The 19,826-nt window shown below is 45.1% G+C and overlaps 1 protein-coding gene and 1 long non-coding RNA gene across 2 annotated transcripts; one reads left to right on the top strand and one right to left on the bottom strand.

The window, feature by feature from the left end:
- The first annotated feature begins 245 nt into the window (after positions 1-245).
- LOC125632722 (uncharacterized) lies at positions 246-4,609 on the top strand. The gene is made up of 3 exons (XR_007355394.2): positions 246-668; positions 2,668-2,720; positions 4,531-4,609. It is a non-coding gene; the product is annotated as an uncharacterized LOC125632722 (long non-coding RNA).
- Positions 4,610-9,263: 4,654 nt separating this feature from the next.
- Positions 9,264-13,491, bottom strand: FBXO43 (F-box protein 43). The gene is made up of 4 exons (XM_048841363.2): positions 11,957-13,491; positions 10,736-10,838; positions 9,682-9,876; positions 9,264-9,569 (listed from the first exon to the last, which is right to left on the bottom strand). The coding sequence occupies exons 1-4, from the start codon at positions 13,474-13,476 to the stop codon at positions 9,321-9,323; spliced, it is 2,067 nt and encodes a 688-aa protein (XP_048697320.2). The 5' UTR covers positions 13,477-13,491; the 3' UTR covers positions 9,264-9,320.
- Positions 13,492-19,826: the final 6,335 nt, after the last annotated feature.

Here is a 19,826-nt window from a genome sequence, read left to right as displayed (position 1 = left end):
ACCCTTGAACTCTGAGTACAGTCTTTCAACCAGTTGTGTACTCACCTGATTGTAATTTCATCTAGGCCACATTTCCCTAGTTTGCTTATGAGAATGTCACATGGGATTGTGTCAAAAGCCTTACTAAAATCAAGATATATCACACCTACCCCTTCCCACTGATCCACTAGATCAGTAACCCAGTCAAAGAAGGAAATTAGGTTTGAAGGGTTCATGTAGCGTTCATGCACCTGGAAACATTCAGGGCACACCCTGACTGTTGTGTAGGAGCGATGCACACACTGCTCCGTCCAAGGACATGGACCATGGGAAGTCAACTAAAGGACATGAACCGTGGGAAGCTTCCTTGGCCTGGGCTCAAGGCCTGAGAACAAGGATTGTAGTAGATAGAGGCTGGTAAATAAGAATATTAATCAAAGTCATTTTATTTCCTTTGTTGATGCCTTCTGTGGTCGGAGTATGTATTGCGCAGGGGGAAGAGAAATAAAAGGAGAGCTGGAAAAGCTGACGGGGGCAATCCCGTCAGCAGACCAGCCTGCTTGGTTGCCTAAAGTCGTGTTCTGTCTTGTACTCAACCGCCACAACTGGCGCCCAAACGTGGGGCCCTCAGCACTCACCTCGCCCGGCAAGGGTTTCAGACGCGTCACTCATCCGCTTCGCGGATCCCGGTGAGTATTTTTCATTGTGGTAAGTATGGGAAGCTCCCTCTCTGCTTTGCAAGTGCAACACCGCAGTGAGCTACAGTATTTGCTGCGTAAGGCTCAGCACGACTGCCCCACTCGAGAACTCACTCTCCTGCTACAGGAGGTGAGTGCCCAATGCCCGTGGTACCCTGAAGCTGGAACCCCTAAGCTAGCGGACTGGGAGCGGTTGGGCCAGACATTGCACAAGGAGCCTCAGGCGCCCATGCAGGCTTTACATGCCTGGCACCTCTGCCGCGACGCAATACAGCGTGTCGCCTCGGAAAGACCCTCTTCCGCACCAACAGAGGGGCTGACGATCTCGCCACCCCCATCCGCTCCTGCAACCATTCCTCCCCCTGCTTCGCCCCCAGTGCCTCTATTACCACCGCCTCCCTGGCCTTCCCCACCGGAGCCGGTGTGTGATCACCCTCCCCCCGTGGGGCCCCATGCTTCGGGGCCCCCCAGGGGGTCGTCCGCGTCTGCTCAGGGGCTTTCGCTGGTGCAACAAATGGTTCACGCAGCGAAGACTCGCTCAGATATTACAGCAGAGGAGCTGGCTGATCTGGTCTCAGTCTGTCCAGTGACCTGGCAGGATGATGGCCAGGGCAACCAGGTTGCAAACTGGGTCAGTTTGCCTTACTTGGTGATCAGAGAGGTAAAGAAAGCGATTCGCGAGTTCGGCCTGACCAGCACGTATGTGCGTGGTCTCATTGAAGGGCTAGGTTCTGGGTATTCCCTGGTCCCTGAAGACTGGAAGGTGCTGTTGCGCATGATGCTGACGCCCAGTCAGTATGTTATTTGACTTAGTGAGTATCGGCAGATGGCGGAACGCCAAGCCCAGGTATATAGAGAGCAAGGTATCATTTATGAGCACTTGGCAGGGGAGGGCCAGTTTGCTACTGTTCAGCTGCAGTCTCAACTCCCTCAGGCCGTCTTCCCCATTATTTCCACGTGCGCCCAGCATGCTTTCCGGAAGGTCCCGGATTCGGGCAAGCCTTCCAAAAGCTTTGCCAGTATCCGTCAGGGTGCGTCAGAGTCCTTTATGGATTTTACCAACAGATTGCAGGAGGCTATCCTCCGACAGGTGGATAGCCCTGCAGCAGCTCAGGAGATCCTGTTAAAAATGGCGGTTGAAAATGCGAAAGAGGATTGCCGTCGTGCTCTCCAGGCGGCACAAGCCGCTGGCGTTCTAGAGCTGTCGGACATGCTGCGGGCGTGCCAAAACATCGGAACCCAAGCCCATAAAGCTGGAGTTCTGGCTGCCGCCCTGAGAAAAAGCGGAAAGGAGGGGAAGCGTTGTTACCGCTGTGGTAAGGAGGGTCATTTTCAGCGGGAGTGCCGCTCATCGACGGCGTCCGCTCGCCCCTCAAAGAAGTGCCCCAAGTGTCGGAAGGGCTATCACTGGGCTAATCAGTGTCGTAGCGGGTCGGGAAACCGCACGACGGGTCCCCCCCAAACCCAGGGCCAAATGGGGGTGTTTCCCACTCAGACAACTGTTCCTCTGCTTTAAAACCCATAGACTCCATGAAGGCGGTGACTGCCGGAAGTGCAGGGCTTGATTTGATTATGCAGGAGGACGCTGACTTTCGGTTGCCGGGGGAGGTTTGCGCCATACCTGCACAGGTGACGGGACCTCTCCCTGCCGGATTTGTGGGTCTGGTTCTCCCTCGCTCACACGCTGGGAAACAGGGTTTTTTTGTCATCCCAGGGGTCATTGACGCCGACTACACCGGCGTTATTAAGGTTCAGGTATAGACCCATCTTCCACAGTCACTCCCGCGTGGACGGTCAATTGCGCAATTGCTTTTAGTCCCCTATCAGGTGCCAGCTGCAGAGGATCGAGCCCGGGGCGGAGGCGGCTTTGGATCGACGCTGGCTTAGTCGCCATCTCACAACACGTCCTCTCCACTTGTGGCTCTAACAATGTCGGTCCGCCCCTCGAAACTTCAGTTAACACTTCTCTTAAATAATGTTCCTTTTACAGGGCTGGTGGACACTGGAGCTGACGTTACGGTGATTCGTGATCCGGAGTGGCCGGTCAGTTGGCCGACAGTTCCTTCTAAAGAGTTGTGAGGGATCGGGGGTAGTAAACCCGGGTGCCAAAGTTTGTCTTGGGTCACGGTCTCTAAACCGGGAGGCCGTGCCCTTGCTACAATCCGCCCTTTTGTGCTCCCTGTCCACCTCAATATTTGGGGCCGTGACTTACTTACAAAGCTGGACACCACCCTCGATATTAATATATAATGGCCCAAAACCCTCACGCACCCACCTTGCCCTCCGCATTACCATTGGTGTGGCAATCCTTAGAGCCCGTATGGATTGACCAGTGGCCCCTCCCTCTAGAGAAGCTGAAAGCGCTTCATTCGCTTGTGCAACAACATTTGCATGCGCAGCGCTTGGAACGCTCCACTAGTCCTTGGAACACCCCGGTGTTCGTTATTAAGAAAAAATCTGGTGCATGGCGGCTGTTACATGATTTAAGGGAAATAAATAAACGCATCCAACCCATGGGCCCCTTACAATTTGGCTTACCGAACCCAAATTTAATTCCTCAAACCGATCAGCTTTGTGTGTTAGATTTAAAAGATTGTTTCTTCACCATCCCCCTTTGCCCACAAAATCGTGAAAAATTCGCATTTACGGTGCCACAATATAATAATCAGCAACCCTCTCATAGGTATCAGTGGAAGGTCTTGCCCCAGGGAATGCAAAATAGTCCAACCTTATGTCAACTTTTTGTGGATTGGGCCCTCACCCCTTTTCGTGCCCGATACCCCACACTAAAGGTTTACCATTATATGGATGACATTTTGCTTAGTGGTCCCCAGGTCACGGCAGAACAGCTTGAATCTTTGTCCCAGATTCTCGGCCAAAATGGCCTATTGGTGGCACCAGAAAAAATCCAACGCTCTTATCCCTACCACTACCTCGGGCATAAGGTTTTACAAACCTATGCCGCCCCTGTTTGCCCGGAATTGGTTCTACCTCAACCCCTAACCCTTGTTAAATTACAACAGGTTTTGGGTCATTTAAATCGGATTCGACCCTACTTCTGTCTCCCACATCAATGCTGCAGCCGTTGTTCGAGCTCCTATGTGGAGCTTGGGCACCGGGCACAATTATTGCCATCACTGAGGAGCACATTGCCTGCATTCGACAGATCAATGCAGTATCGAGTCAGCAGTTTGTGGATAGACTCACTGAGGTCCGTCCCCTGCGGTTGGTTCTCCATGCCACCCCTCATACGCCTACTGCGGCTCTGTTTGTACCTTGTACAGACATGGCCGTCTCTATCATAGAGTGGATATATTTGTCATCCACTCCTCCTCGGAACATTTATCCTTATTTAGACGCCCTGTCCGATCTTGTTCGTAAAGCCCGCCACCATGCAGTACAACTCACGGGCACTGATTTAATTGCCATTGTGTTCCCCTTGTCCCGTAGTGAATTTGATTCCTTGTGCCACACCTCCTTGGCCTGGCAGGTTGCTCTTTGTGATTATGTGGGAGAGATCTCTTATAATCCCCCAAAAGATCCTCGGTTAGTGATCACACAAAAGGTACCCTTAATCATACATCATCTTAACCGCTCTCAACCCATTGTTTCAGCTGTCACTCTTTTTATTGATGGCGCGCCACGTCGAGGTGTTGTCACCTATCAATTAGGTGACCCCCCTCGTTGGCATTCTCGTTTTACGCTGCCTCAGCATTCCGCGCAGCGCTCAGAACTGGCTGCTGTTGTTTTGGCCTTTCAACTTTTTGCTGATTGTCCCTTTAATTTGATTGTGGACACCCATTATGTTTATCAGGTAATTGATCATTTACCCCTAGCCCTCATTACCCCTCAGGTCGATGCAGACCTCCTTCGCCTGTTTTTGTCTTTACAGCATCTCATCACCACTCGTAATTTCCCTTATTTTGTTGCTCATATTCGCAGTCATACCCCTCGGCCTGGGCTACTCACTGAGGGCAATGCGCACGCTGATCGCCCGTTACGTGGTCAGGTAAATTCCCTTTTTTCTGACCCCATTGAAAGCCATGCCTTTTTTCATCAGTCTGCCTCTGTTTTGGCCCAGCAGTTTCACATTCCTGCTGATCATGCACGTTCTATTGTTCGTTCCTGCCCCCACTGTGCCACTGCTGCCCCTACCTTTTCTTGTGCTGTTAACCCCAGAGGTACCGCAGCGAATCAGCTGTGGCAAATGGATGTCACTCACGTGCCACAATTCCGCCCCTATTCGTTTTTACATGTTTCCATTGATACCTATTCGGGATTCCTCTGGGTGACCCCACAGCGTGGAGAAGCCACTCCAAAGATAGCCAAAATTATTCACCATTTGCTAGCCTGTTTTGCTGTTATGGGTCGCCCGAGCCAGATAAAAACGGATAATGCCCCAGTCTATTGCTCCACAGCCCTCTCCACTTTTTGTGCCCAATGGGACGTCCGTCTAACACACGGGATCCCTTATAATTCCACGGGCCAAGCTATTGTTGAACGTGCAAATCGCACGCTGAAAACCTTGCTTGATAAACAATTAAAACAAGGGGAGCAGCGTCTCCGAACCTTAGGAGACATTCAGCAACAATTGCTTATCTTTTTGTTTACTTTAAATAATTTAACGCTGAATGCAGATCAGCAGACCCCCACGGATCGGCATTTTAATAAATCTGAGGTACTGGAAAGACCGCATGTCAACTACCGTCAGCTGCCCGACCCGCAATGGCTGGGCCCAGTACCTCTAATCACTTGGGGTCGGGGATATGCTGCTGTGTCTCTCCCTGCAGGACCGTTGCGGGTTCCGGCCCGGTGTGTGCGACCGGCACTGAAGCAGCATGGCGTGGCACCAGGGACTATCGAACCTCATGCCAGAGTTTCAGCTGACCCTGGAGGAGAGCGCGGTGCCTCCCGGGTTGACAACGACGGGACGGAAACGGAGGAGGCGTAGCGTCCCAAGCCAGCCCATGACATGGGGAGCGGTAAAAGCATTGGTCGCCACAGCTCAACGAAGACTGGCAGCAAACCAACAGCCAGAGACTCCTGAGACCTTGTTTGTGGCAATTCTCGCCCAAATTACTGCTAATTCTGTATTGATTGTATGCCTTTTATGCTTAATATTTCCTGTAGGGGTTGGCTCAGAAGCGCTTCCTCCGTTACAGGCCCGAATGACATATAACCTATGGGAAAGATTGGCTTCGATAGCAAATGTTACCCACTTTTGTTTATCTGATTCTGTAGCAGCCAGAGAACTGTTAGGTACATGCCTCATTCCAGTATGTCATCACCCTGAGGAAATAGGGAATGAGACGATGCTCGCTGCTTACGCAAATCTCTCTTCCCAGTACTCTGGCATGGCTAATTGGGGCCCGGCCAACTATACTTTGCCTCACACGGCCATATCCCTCCACACACCATATCCGGCCGGGGCCAACAATGTCACCTGTGCGCGTGTGGTTAACTGCACTAGTACAAAGGTGCCCTTAGGCTGTCGGCAAATTTCTCAACCCTTTTTAAATTGTTCCCACGCCGTGAATGTTTCGTACAATTATGGCCATATCATCCTACCATCCGGGTGGTTTTTTACCTGCGGCTCACGCACCTTTAGTTATATTCCCGCAAATTTAAGTGATGGCACCCTTTCTTGCCTCAGTAGAATGACACTCATTTTGCCTTTTGCCGGCCAAAAGCGCAGTAAAAGAAGTATACCCCTTTCAGAAGATTGTGTTGCAGATGTCGATCTTTTCAGCCGCTCTGAGTATACCGCCTTAGCGGCCTCTATTGTTGGGGTCCCCGGGCTTGTCACTTATACAGCCAGAACTTTGAATGCCCTGGCGTGTTTTGCAGCAAAGGCAATTAATACAACATCCCAGGCAATTGCCCTACTTAACACAGAGCAACATGAATTAAGGGATGCAATTCTGGATAACAGAGCAGCCATTGATTTTCTGCTCTTGAAACATCATCTAGGCTGTTCCACGTTTCGGCATATGTGTTGTTTTAATTTAACTGATAATAGTTGTTCCATAGAAACTAGACTGGCCGAATTGGCCAATCTTACAGCACACATACACCAAGATCTGGGGTTTGAGGGCTTTTGGAATTGGCTTACAGGTTGGCTGCCCTCTCTAGGATGGCTGCGACAACTTTTCGGTTATGCTGTGTTTGTGATTGTTGGGCTTATTTTTTGCTGTTGCTGTATACAATGTATTCCCTCTTTGCTAAGGCTTTGTAGAGACCCGCCCTGGCAGGCTCCCCGAGTTATGTCCTTGTCTGTCCGGGAGTTAAATCGCTTGCAAAAGCAAATTGATGGCTACCATGAGATGGCCAAGCACAAATAACAAAAAAGGGGGGGATGAAGGGTTCATGTAGCGTTCATGCACCTGGAAACATTCAGGGCACACCCTGACTGTTGTGTAGGAGCGATGCACACACTGCTCCGTCCAAAGACATGGACCATGGGAAGTCAACTAAAGGACATGAACCGTGGGAAGCTTCCTTGGCCTAGGCTCAAGGCCTGAGAACAAGGATTGTAGTAGATAGAGGCTGGTAAATAAGAATATTAATCAAAGTAATTTTATTTCCTTTGTTGATGCCTTCTGCGGTTGGAGTATGTATTGCGCAGGGGGAAGAGAAATAAAAGGAGAGCTGGAAAAGCTGACGGGGGCAATCCCGTCAGCAGACCAGGCTGCTTGGTTGCCTAAAGTCGTGTTCTGTCTTGTATTGAACCGCCACATAGGTTGATTTAGCATGATTTGTTCTTGACAAATAGATGGCACCTATTCCTTATAACCCTATTCTCCTGTAGATGCTTACAAATTGATTATTTCTTTTTTTCCAGTATTTTTCCAGGTAGTGAAGTTAAATTGATTTGTTTATAGTTCTCTTTGTCCTTTTTGTACCCTTTAAAAAAAAAGATAGGCAAACATAGTACCATTCTCCAGTCCTCTGGGACCCTATCCAACCTCCATGAGTTCTCAAAGATAATTGCTAATGGTTCCGAGATTGCCTCAGCTAGTTCTTTAAGCACCCTAGGATTAATTTAATCAGGCCCTGCCAACTTGAATACACTTAACTCATCTAAATATTCTTTAGCCTGTTTTTCCCCTATTTTGGCTTGCATTCCTTCCTCCTTGTTGTTAATATTAATTGTGCTGAGTATCTGGTCACCATTAACCTTTTTAGCGAAGACTGAAGCAAAATAGGTATTAAACACCTCAGCCTTGTTGATTTCATTATTAGCTCTCCTTCCCCGCTAAGCAGAGGATCTATGCTTTTCTTTGTCTGTCTCTTGCTCCCAATGTATTTAAAGAAGGCTGATTAGTACACTGTTGCAATCCCTGCAGAAAGGTTAACCACAGGTGCCAGTTCCTAGTCAGACCTGCTGGGGAAATCACAGTGAGGTGCAGAAGTGGGACTGTAAGAACTGCAAGCCTACATGCCCAGTCTTGAGGGAGAGAGATGCAGGTCTCTGCCCAACAGAGGTTACAATTAAGAGCCTGAAACCTTAAGTGGGTGCCCTTGAGGAAGACTAGGGGCAAGGGGTGTGCTAAGGTACAGCTAACCCTGAAACTCTGACAGATGGCTCATTAGCAGAAAAAGGCATAAAGTCCAATGTATGGAAGCTGATTTTAGAAAAATTCAGGCTAGAAATAAGGTGCATATTTTTAAAACAGGTTTCAGAGGAACAGCCGTGTTAGTCTGTATTCGCAAAAAGAAAAGGAGTACTTGTGGCACCTTAGAGACTAACCAATTTATTTGAGCATGAGCTTTCGTGAGCTACAGCTCACTTCATCAGATGCATATGAAGTGAGCTGTAGCTCACGAAAGCTCATGCTCAAATAAATTGGTTAGTCTCTAAGGTGCCACAAGTACTCCTTTTATTTTTAAAACAATAAGGGTACTTAGCCTCCAGAACAACTACATAAGTGGATGTGGTGGATTCTCCATCACCAGAAATCTTTAAAGCCAGACTGGATATCTTTCTAAAAATATATATATACACACACACTATAGCGCTCAACCAGAAAGTATGGGCTTGATGCAGAAGTTACTGGGTAGGGTTCTTCAGCCTGTGTAATACAGGAGATAAAACTAAATCATAATGGTCCTATCTGGCTTTAAAAAAAAATCATCTAATATTCTATCTTAGCAGCATTGTCAAATGACGAGGTGGTAGTATTTCCTCTGAGTCAGCACTTCTCTAATGCCTCATCATAGCATGTTTTTAAAAACTGTAGTTTTAAAACTGTCTCATAACAAAACCTATAGAAAAGAAAGTTTTAATGATTCATTCTCTTTAATTTGCCATTGAAACAAGAATCACAACTTTAAATTTTCAAGTGATGTTGTAAAATAGATATTGAAGACTATATTGAAAGTACTTTATTGAAAAATTAAGAAGTTGGAAGTGTCTGGCTACATGACGGGTAAAACGAGACATTAAAAGTTTAAAATTTTTTTCCCTTTTTTCAAAAACTTATCAAAAATACACTAAGTTAATTTAAGATATGTACATGAGAAATCATCAGCTTAATTACTGGGCAAAATGACAATATTACTTTCAAAATATGCATAATTAATAAAAAGACAGACAAGATCAGAAATTGAGAGAGAGTAGGGAAACCTATGTTCCTTATAACTTTAGAGTCTTTTTAAATTTCTCTTGCTTTGGGCACTTCCTGGAAGAGCATCTTTTTTATTTCGCTGCTTTGCAGATGCACTACTGCATTCTTTTGACCCATGGAAGGTGCACAAACACAAAATACAAAAGTCAAACGCACAGGCTTCTCGGCTACATAGTCCCCTTTTCTTTAAGGGTTGATACTTAGCTGGGCACTGACATCTTGGACAAGGTTTTAAAGCTTCATCAGTAAAAAGGGTTTTGGCAATCTGTGTCAAGAGGGGAGAAAACAACATTTAATACCTGCAGTTCTTGACTGTACATCTTAAGAAGTCTAAGTAATCTTTATTTTCAATGCTAACAACGAGCTACATTGCTTACCTTAAGGTACTCTTCCTGTTTACTAGTTGACTGGGGAACAGAACTGCATCCTGTAGGTGTTAAAAGCTCATTGCAATAAGGTGGTGTTTGTAACACAGCAGTTTTAGCTTGAGCTTGAGCTTGAACAGGTCTTAGAGCAGATCTACTTAGAATATTAAGTCTTGTGGCAGCATCTTCAACATGCAAGAGACATCCCTGTTACAGATGATGATTATAAGAAGAGAAATCAGCTTCAATGAGTACCAAGATAACTAGGGCTTTGTTTAATGTAGCTTTGTTTTTGTTTTAGAACTATTTTTATTTTTCACAATAAAGAGGTACAAAATGTGTAAATTTCTTCAAGTAAAAGTTTAGTATTTCATGGACAGGTGGACAAAACAAGATCCATTGGAGGAAATATCGTGGTCTATAAAGATCATTTCAGGGTGACCAAATAGACTCTCCTTTATCACTTACAAGACCTCATCTCTCCCTGCAACTCCCTCTGATATCTTTCCTATTTCAGAAATCTGAATAGTAAACACTTCCAACTGCTTATAGGATAGTCACTTGACATCAGGTCACTTCAAAGAATCCCTACCCTAGAGGTAAGTTAAGCCACAAAGGAAAAACAAATCAAACAATTGGAAAGGAGTCACAATTTTAGTCCTACTGGACCTGCAAGCAGTGATTAAAATGGAAGAAGAAAAAAAGTTGGTGTTGAAATGGGACATATGAGAGATGAAGAGGAAGGGACAGGATTTTAAGCCCAAAACCTGGTTCACTTTAAATTTGTTATAATTTGAGGAAAGTCCTATTGATTCCAAGCACTACATGTTTTAAAAACATTTTCCTTGAAGTGTGGCTAGAGCAAAAAGACTAAAAATGACATTTTTACTCAGAATGGTTCTCTACGTGTATTCTGAGTTATATCTACTGGGTAAAGATTTTACAACTCTCATTGTCAGCTGGGAGATTTCTGCAGTTCGCTAGGATCTTTATATTCTTCCCCCTACCCAAATCTTTCCAACACGCCCAATATTTAGAAAAATACTGCCTTTGGGAGATACATTACCCCAGCTTCCGCCTTCAGCTGTTTGATGTACAGCTTTCTCCTGAGATATGCATTTTTGTCTTGTATAACAATTTCACGCCAGTTCTTGCTTACTTTCCAAATACTGAAACAAAAACCAAACAAAATATCATCCACCTTTCAAATCTTGCTTAGGTTTTTATGAGTGGTATAGTTTAAGATCCAATAAGACTAAAAATTAACCCTTTCCAATTTTATCATGACTTAAAATGTTATCTTGATCATTTTGAAGAATATTGCAATATACTGTAACAAACTCCACTTTATAGACTTGACTTGAAACATAACATTGCCTCATATATTCTTCTGCATCACCATTGCAAAATCATTGACTGCTTTGCATGGGGTAGGAGAATGGGGTGGGTTGAGAGCTGAGGGGAAGAGGGTTGGAGCAGAACTAGGGGGCTGGATCAGAGCTGCTGAGTTGTGGGAGGAGAGGGCTGGAGTGGAACTGGAGGGGACCAAGGTGGGAGGACTGCATCAGGCCTGGGAGAGCTATGGCTGGACTGAAGGAGGAAGAAGCTGGGGGAGAAGGTATCTGGATAGGCAGGGAGCTAAATAGGAGCTAGGTGATGGGGGCGGGGCTGGAAGGAGGTGTATTTTGGAACTGGGAAGGGAGCCCCTAACGTATTATTACACCTGAAGTCTCTGGGGTCTTGTTATGCTACTGATTTTTTTACTTAAATATTTTAGACTTACAATATTACAGCATCATAAACTGATGCTCTGGGAACTGAGCTGAGCTTAACATTTATGAATATTTTCACTGATTACAAAAACAAATGGAAATGAATACCCTAAATCTTTATTATTAGATAGATGAAAAAACATAATTACAAGTACCTCAGAGACTAACAGATTTATTTGAGCATAAGCTTTCATGAGCTACAGCTCATTTCATCGGATGCATGCATGTAGCTCACGACAGCTTATGCTCAAATAAATTTGTTAGTCTCTAAGGTGCCACAAGTACTCCTTTTCTTTTTGCTAATACAGACTAACACGGCTGCTACTCTGAAACCTGTAATTACAAGTGACATTCTCTTTTTTACTTCAAACACATCATTAGTAAATTAAATGTTATTTTTGTTACATGGGAGTAATACTGTTCAGGCCACTGTTCCAACTCCCCAACTCGTTAGCAGGGAAAAAATGCTTAAATTTTCAAAATTTTGAAAAAGAATATATAGTTGTATTTCTTACCTGCATAGGCTTTCCACAGTCAAAGCACCTAGAACTATAGCAAGAATATGCTTTAAATCTCTGTATTTTAATTCTGTTAAAATATCTAATTTTTCAAGGCCCATTTTCTTGCCTATGAGTCCAGCAAGAATATATTCTAATACAGACATTTCAGCTCTCTCAGTGTTCTCCAAGAGTCCATTTTGCTCTGGTCTTTTTCTTTTGCTTCGCAAGAAGATTTCACGGACTACTTGTAAAGCAGGTGTTCTTGATAAATCTCCAAGATTTAGAACCAAATCTCCATTATTCTCCTCATTAAAAACCAATCCACTGTCTTCACTGGCAGAGTCTCTTGCTATTTTTAATTTATATTCTGAATTAATTAGCGTAATATCATAGTCTTCCTCTGTCTCAGACTGCGAACCCCGTTCCCGAAGGGTGGATAACCTCCTCACTCGGTCTAGTTTTCTTGACTTTCTTTTAGCATCCAGAAGTTTGGAAACTTCCTTTTGTTTTTGAAGGAGTTCTTGGAAAGATCCCTCATGATCTGAAGAGGAATCTTCTGATTTATCTAAGCCAAGGGAATTAAACCCACTGTCTTCAGGCACTGAAAGCTCCAAGTCACTTACCACATGAGTAGGGGGAGTATTTATGTCAAGTAAATCAAAGTTAAAATCTGCTGTTAGGTTGCTGACTGGAGTCAGAAATTTATCCTCATTCGTCTCAGACAACATACAACATGTAGGGGTTCTAAGCAATTCCAGAGAGGTGCTTTCATCATTAATGCTTGTAAGGGAACTATCACTAAGCTCATTAGGAGTCTTGTCAATAATAGTGTCCTTAGAAGTATTATGGTGAATTGGAGATAAACATTCAGGTTCTGACAAGAAGTTGTTTTTACATTTGGAATCATCTACTGTAGAAGTCCTTTGCTGTGAAAAGGCAAGCCTCAATTTTTGGCAAGCAGGACTAGACTCCTCAGTTTTTAAAGTGCTAGTAGCTAGAGGTTTGTAAGTATTATCTCTTGGAGAATACGAAGAACTTTTTGAAAGTCTTTCTTCAAAACTGAGAACACAAGATAATGTTTTTTTCCTACTGCAATCTGAAGAATTGACTTGCCTTTCCAAGCATCCTACAGTGCCTCCCAAAGCAGTTTTAGACAGAAGCAGTCTCCTACGCAGTGATGAGTCTTTTTTACTTACTTTAGGAGTTTCCAAAAAATCTGTAGCTATATTTGCCTCTTTTCTTTCAGATAAGGAGATAGGATTATTTTCAATGGGAGACAACACTGGAATTACTAAATTAGGGTATGAATGTTCAGAATAATCATGTAGTAATGATAGACGTCTTGTGCTCAGTTCATCTTTATGTTCTGCATCAGTATGATCAAAGCTAGGATCTTTTAATGATACACTGTATCCACGATCATGAAATATGGAGGTGGAACAAGAGTCTCTAAAGCTGGAGTATTTCACATTGTTGCTGGGAGAAGTCAACCTGCCTCTTTTAAGAATAGACAGCACTGAGCGACTTTCTGACATCTTTCACTTGGAATTTCTCTGATTCTGTAAATGAAGACAGCATTTTATCTCTAGAATGAGCCATAAAGAACTTATTTTAAATACAGTTGCCAATGGATATCAAATATCTAAGATGATTTCTTTTCATTTAGGTAACGTTCTTTCACTATCAAAATAGTAACCATAGTGAAAAATATTTGTATTGCATCTCTGTGGAAACAGCACTCACGCTCTAGCATGAAGGATACACTATAGATATTTAAAAGGATAAATAGATGGTAAATACTTTACTGATGTAAAATAATGGGGATGAACCACTTAAAAAACATGGCATAAGAGAAATGAAGTAACTGAAAAAACACATCTGATTAGACAGCTGATCTACCAATCATCATCCATGGAGAATGGGTTCAGTCTGATCAGAGACAATAGGCAAAATCTTGGCCCCACTGAGGTCAATAGCAAAACTTCCATGGACTTCAATAGGGTCAGAATTTCACCCTTCATGTACATAGAGTCCCTCTACTCTCCGCCAGTTCGATTCTTGAGAGCCAACAGGAGATTGAAACTCATGGGATTAGTCTATTTTATTTGTGCTGATGGCAAGATGGGAGAAAAGAAAAACTGCCCACAAAGGCTTTTGGTTTGTTTAAAGAAAGAGGGAACCCTGGTGGCTGATAATCCTAACTAATTGTCTAGAGAATCAGCAAGCTTCCACAAATGTATTCAGAGCCTCCAGTCCTTCAACACTGGAAACCATTGCATTCTGGTTGCACAAAAGGGACAGTCTAGTGTTGGTCACTACACTGCTCCAAGACATTTTCTTTACAACTCTGAACAGAAGCCACCAAGAATTTCTGATTAGTCTCTTGGTGATCTGGGGTAATATAGCTCCTACCCTGTGGTTATACGATTTATGGGCACTGGAGAACTAATTAGCACTCTCCCTGGGCATGTGGGGAGAAAAAAAGATACTCTGCCCTATGGTAATAAGCTTTTTGCACAGTCAGAAAGGACACATTATTTTCAAGGGAACAACAGAAGCTCTTAGGTGCTTATGTGATTTCTCTCAGAAGGATACGATTACCTGAGGCATTGATTGCTATTTCCATATAGACATAAAAAAGTATTCCCTCTCCTTCCCAGATCAGACTAGCAAGGACATAGACCAGGTTACTATTTTGTGAGTCCAGGACACAGCAGACATGTAAGAATATTTTGAGTAATGCAACCATACGGACAAAGATCTCATGAGCCACCAAAGCTAGCAAAATAGTTACACATCTTTTGATTCCAAGCTTTGCAGCAGTGTATAACAGTTTCTAACTCTAATAATTTGGGAAATATACCTAGAGATTGTCACTGGTCTCTCATACCAGACAAAAATATGTCTTCATAGGCCATTTACCAGAGTGGGATGTCTTCAGTGTACCAAGGACCCTGAGCTAGTTGGGCATCCCACTACGAGGAAAAAACTAGTTGTGGCACCCTTTGTTATGTAGGATTATCCTTTGACGGAGTTAGGGCGTTGAATTACCCAATACCCCAGAGATGAAAGGTCCCTTTTTTTTTTTTGCTAGTGGTGGATGTGTTAAGGGGAGAGTTTTTCTTTGTAGTAAAAGACCACAGCACTCTGTGTCTGGGGAAATGAACGCTTAGGTAAAGGGCAAGAATAAAGTCGACACAGAGAACTGGCAGGTGTTGAGGCAAAAGAATGATCAGTAACATGGGAGGTAGGATTTTGCCAGTAGGATAATAAATGCTTTTAAGTGTAGGCTAGGGTAAAGATAAGATGATACATGACCACGCTTATATTGGGACCAACAGAGGGGGAGGGCCACACGCAAGAGGTCCAAATACCTCCACAGTTAGTCGATCAGAACAGGACACAAGGACATGGTAGACCTAGATAAACACATTGGGAGCGCTCAGAGCAGAGCCCCTACAGAGTACGTAACAGAAACATGCTGAGGGAAGCAATATGAATCAGCCAGATGACCTGAAAGGCACTCTGCCTGTAAAGAGACTGCCAAAACCCTTCTCAAAGGGAAGGAAACAAAGCTGTTTTAGCATTAATTGCTAAATAGTTTTAAATATCTTTTAAAATAGCCATTCAAGGCTCCAATGCTGCAAAAACATACTGTACATACTTATCTTTAAACACATTAATAGTTCCATTGCATTTAATGAGACTATGCATGCACTTAAAGTGAAGCATGTGCATAAGTGTTTGAAGGATCTGGGGCTTGCTTTCCAATACAGTCAAAATACAGTGGGAAAGGTGGAGAGGTGGGTAGGGAGGATGACGATATTTACTTTTAGCTCTAACATTACAAACAACTGAAAGTAGAGGATATCAAAAGCTGTGCTTAGGATGCTATACTTTTAAAGAAGTTGATCATTTCTCTTTGTCTCAAAAGGAACAGAAGGTAAAAAAAGGGTGGGGGGGGGGAAGAACTCATGTAACACTGTAACAGAGATCTGAACTGGCAGAGAGATAAGGCAAAAATTATTTTTGCCACATTAAAATAATATCCCAAAGCACTCCAAACTTAACCGAAAAAAATGTGTGTGGAGTGGGGAGGGGAAAAGAGAAGAGCAATTCTGAGCTTATTATACACTTCCTTGGATTGACAACACTATATATTCTTAAAATTGTAGGGGAGAAGCACTGCAATAGAGCAGACTAACAGAACATGATCCGTAATTATTCTTGATAACGCTTCCTAACCTGCACCCCAATCTTGCAAACTTTTATGCACGTATTTGGTTTTTATTTCACTTGGAATACTCACAGTAGTAAAGTTCAGCTGGTGCATAAGATTTTGCAGGACTGAGAGCATAATGTTGCAAATTCAACATTAAAGGGAAAAAAAACCTTTTCAAAACTTACTAGTATACATTTACGCATCAAATTCATGCAAACCAAGTCTCATTTCGTTTGAGGATTGATATCTCCCACTGGAGTGAAATATTTTTCTTGGTAATTCAATGAAACATTTAAAACCTCCCTTAGAATTCCTTTTTCAAAGTTGTTTTAGATATGGTGTTTTAATAAGAGTTTTCTCCTTTAACACAAGGAAACAGGTTTAAATCCAATAATTTAGTAGCATAATGATATTTAAATGCTACACAGCACTTTTCAACCATAGAGCTCAGAGTACTTCACAAAAGGAAGTGTCATTATCCCCATTTCACATGTGAGAAAACTGGAAGCATGGTGAACCAGTGGCAGATTAGCCACTGGGACAACGGACCATGCTCAGTGGCCCCAGCATATTGGGGGGCCCTGGCCTATTGGGGGCCCCATACCCCAACCCACTCTGCCCGCTCAGTGCTCCTGCCGGGGAGCTGGGTCAGGGTGTAGGGGCCTGCCCCGTTCCACCTGCCTGGGGCTCCTGCCGGGAGTGGAGTTAGGGCACTGGGGCTTACCCTGCTCTGCCCACCCTCTTGCAAGGGAGGGGAGCAAGCCCCCACACCCTGACCCCACTCCCCGGCAGGAGCACCAGTGGCTCTCAAACACAGTGGCTCTCAAACGGTGGTCTATGGACCACCAATGAGCTGCAGAGTGTTTCCTGACAGTCTACAGAATGAAATGTTTTGAGAACCAAGCTATGGAAGGATGAGGATGTCTAGAGAGGAGGTGTTCCATGTGAAGATCCCTCTTATGAAGTGGCCCAAGGATGCAATGATTACTAGGAAACAAAAGAGCATAGTGGCTAGAACAAAGAAGGACCAGAGGGCTGGGTCCTGAGCTGACTCTGCCACCGGCTTCTTTTAGATTAGTAATATAAAAGGTGTACATTACCTACATCACCAAACTTATTTCTATCCTCCTTTCTCAGTGCACCTGCTATTTAGAGGAAAGGGATGGAGAAGAATTCTTGGTGCAGAGATGAATAGTTTTTTTCCAGTATTTAAATCAAGTCTGGTCTTTGCAGCAAACAAACTTTACCTGAAGATTCTCCAACATTCATCAAGCCCTGCAAGTGTCCCAACCTAATTGACCCAAAATGAGTCGTTGCACCCCAACCATATTAATTACTATGGAGGATGCTGTAGCTAAATCCCTCCTGCACAATGGGTTTGCTACTTACCCAGCTTTGTGAAGCAATGTGAGATCCTGGGCTGACGAAGCGCTCTCTGATGCGAACACCAGCCGCGTTACTTGACTGGGGGACAGCGTTCCCGAGTAAGGCAAAGGCAGGAGCAAAACTAAATCAATGCATTCCAAAGGTATTAGGCAGCTCGGAGGCAAAATCCGTTCAAGTCACAAAACAATTCATTTAACCACTTACTCTATGTGTTTATTAGCGGTAACCTCCGCAGTTAGTGCAACGAGGCTAATTGACTAGACCAACCACCTAAGGAATAACACCTGTAGGACTCTCAGTCACCTTGAATGATGGGCTCCAGGAAGGCAGGAGCTTCACCCCCGCATCCTTCTCCGGCAATTCACTGGTCAAAGGGAAACCTCTGCCCCACAATAATGGGGCTTCTCCGAGGGGGTCAATGGGGCTGAGCGATGGGGACTGAAGTTAACAACATGCTACAGGCCGGACGGGGAGCAGTGAGGGGCACCGACCCTGCTGCCCTGCGGGGCGCTGCTCCCTGCCTCTTGCCGCTGCAGCGCCGAGCGTCTCTAGCCCCCAACCCCAGCGCGTTGCCCTGGTGAGGAGCCGCCGCCTCTAGCCAGCACCAGTTCCTCGCATGCGGCTGCTGTTGGTTTCCCTCGCTTGGATTTGAACTGCCCGCCCTTATCAACCGCTGTAGCTTTTCCTCCGCCCCCTCAGTGCTGCCTCCTGGCACTGGGGGCCAGAGCAAAGAAGGGCTCAGGAGCAAACCCCGTAAAGGGGGAGGGAAGGAGACTACAGCTGTAATCCCCCTCCCCGCCCCCAGTAGTCAGCCAGAAAATATACAGTGCGTGTGATGGGGGCATCGGAGGGAGCTCTGTTGCAGAGACCGACCCCCGTTCCCCCCACCCTCAATACTTCCAGGGCTGTGTCCCTCCCCTTCCCCACTGCACCTTCGGAGGCTTTTTGCCTCCTCCCTTTCCAGAGCTAGACGCCTTTTCCTGCTTCTCCCCACACGTGTAGGGCTACTGCTTCTCCCCCCCTCTTTCCTGCACTTTTCTATTGCTATGTCTCTCCCTTCTCCCCCACAGCACAAGGCTTCACCCTAATGTGAAACCTTTAGGAGCCTAGCTTCCAGCATGACCAAACAAAATGTTTTTAAAGGAGCTAAGCCCTGTCTACAGGACCATTATATCTATACTAAAAACATTAACTTGAGTTGGATGATTGCCAATTAACTCAAATTAGCCTACACAGTTGTCGGTGATAGTCCTGCAACAAACATTTGTGGAGTAGCCAGACTAGCATATACAAACGTGGTAGCTGTCTCCAGCTAGCTGACAATCAGTTAACCTAAGTTAAAAAAAAAACCTGGAACAGATAAACCCTAGGTACTAACATGTTAAGGAGCACACTGTTAAAACGTGTCAGCTAACATGTATTAAAACAAAGCAAATAAAACACCTGCATTCCTTTTCTAGAGCTGCCAAAAATCCCTTCTCCACTGCCACTGACTTCACACACACTCAAAATTAATCCACCACAAGGCAGGACAGGGACCTTGCATCCAGTGGTTGAAAGACTTGACAGGTTGTCTTGAACTCTAGTTCTACAATGGGAAGGAAGACATTTATAATGCAACGACATGTGAAATAACAAATAATATGATGTAAATTGTAGTTGTGCTCTTTCTATATTAGGTATTATTTACTTTCTCCCCCATTTCAGAGGTCATATTCTACCCACGTTCTCCTCAGAGGTGAAAGTAAGCCGGTATGCCCAGGTACAGCGTACCGGTAAGAGCCGGTGTGCCATACCGGGACCGGCTTTCCCAGACAGCAATTTAAAGCCCTGGGGTAGTGGTTGCGGGGCTTCAGCGGGGATTTAAAGGACCCTGGAGCTCCAGCCACTGCTACTGCCCCAGCTTTTTAAATCCCACTGGAGCCCTGCTGCCAAAGCCCTAGGGTAGTGGCCGTGGGGCTCCGGAGGGAATTTAAAGGGCCGGGGTGGTAGCGGCTGCCGGAGCCCCAAGCCCTTTGAATCTCCACCTGAGCCCTGCTGCCGAAGCCCGGGGGTAGCGGTGGCGGGGGTCTAGCAGGGATTTAAAGGGCCCTGGAGCTCCAACTGGTAGCTCAAGGGTGATTTAAAGAGCCCCGGGCTCCCAGCCACCACTACTGCAGCTGGAGCCCTGGGCACTTTAAATCTTAAGGGCCTGGGGATTTAAGGCCCTGCCCCTTCTGGTTGAGGCCATGCCCTCTGCCTAGGATTCTGGCATACCGGTAAGTCTTCTAACTTACT

This window comes from Caretta caretta, chromosome 2, assembly GCF_965140235.1.
Source record: "Caretta caretta isolate rCarCar2 chromosome 2, rCarCar1.hap1, whole genome shotgun sequence".
Taxonomy (NCBI): Eukaryota; Metazoa; Chordata; order Testudines; family Cheloniidae; genus Caretta; species Caretta caretta.
This window is presented reverse-complemented; position numbering and strand designations above follow the sequence as displayed.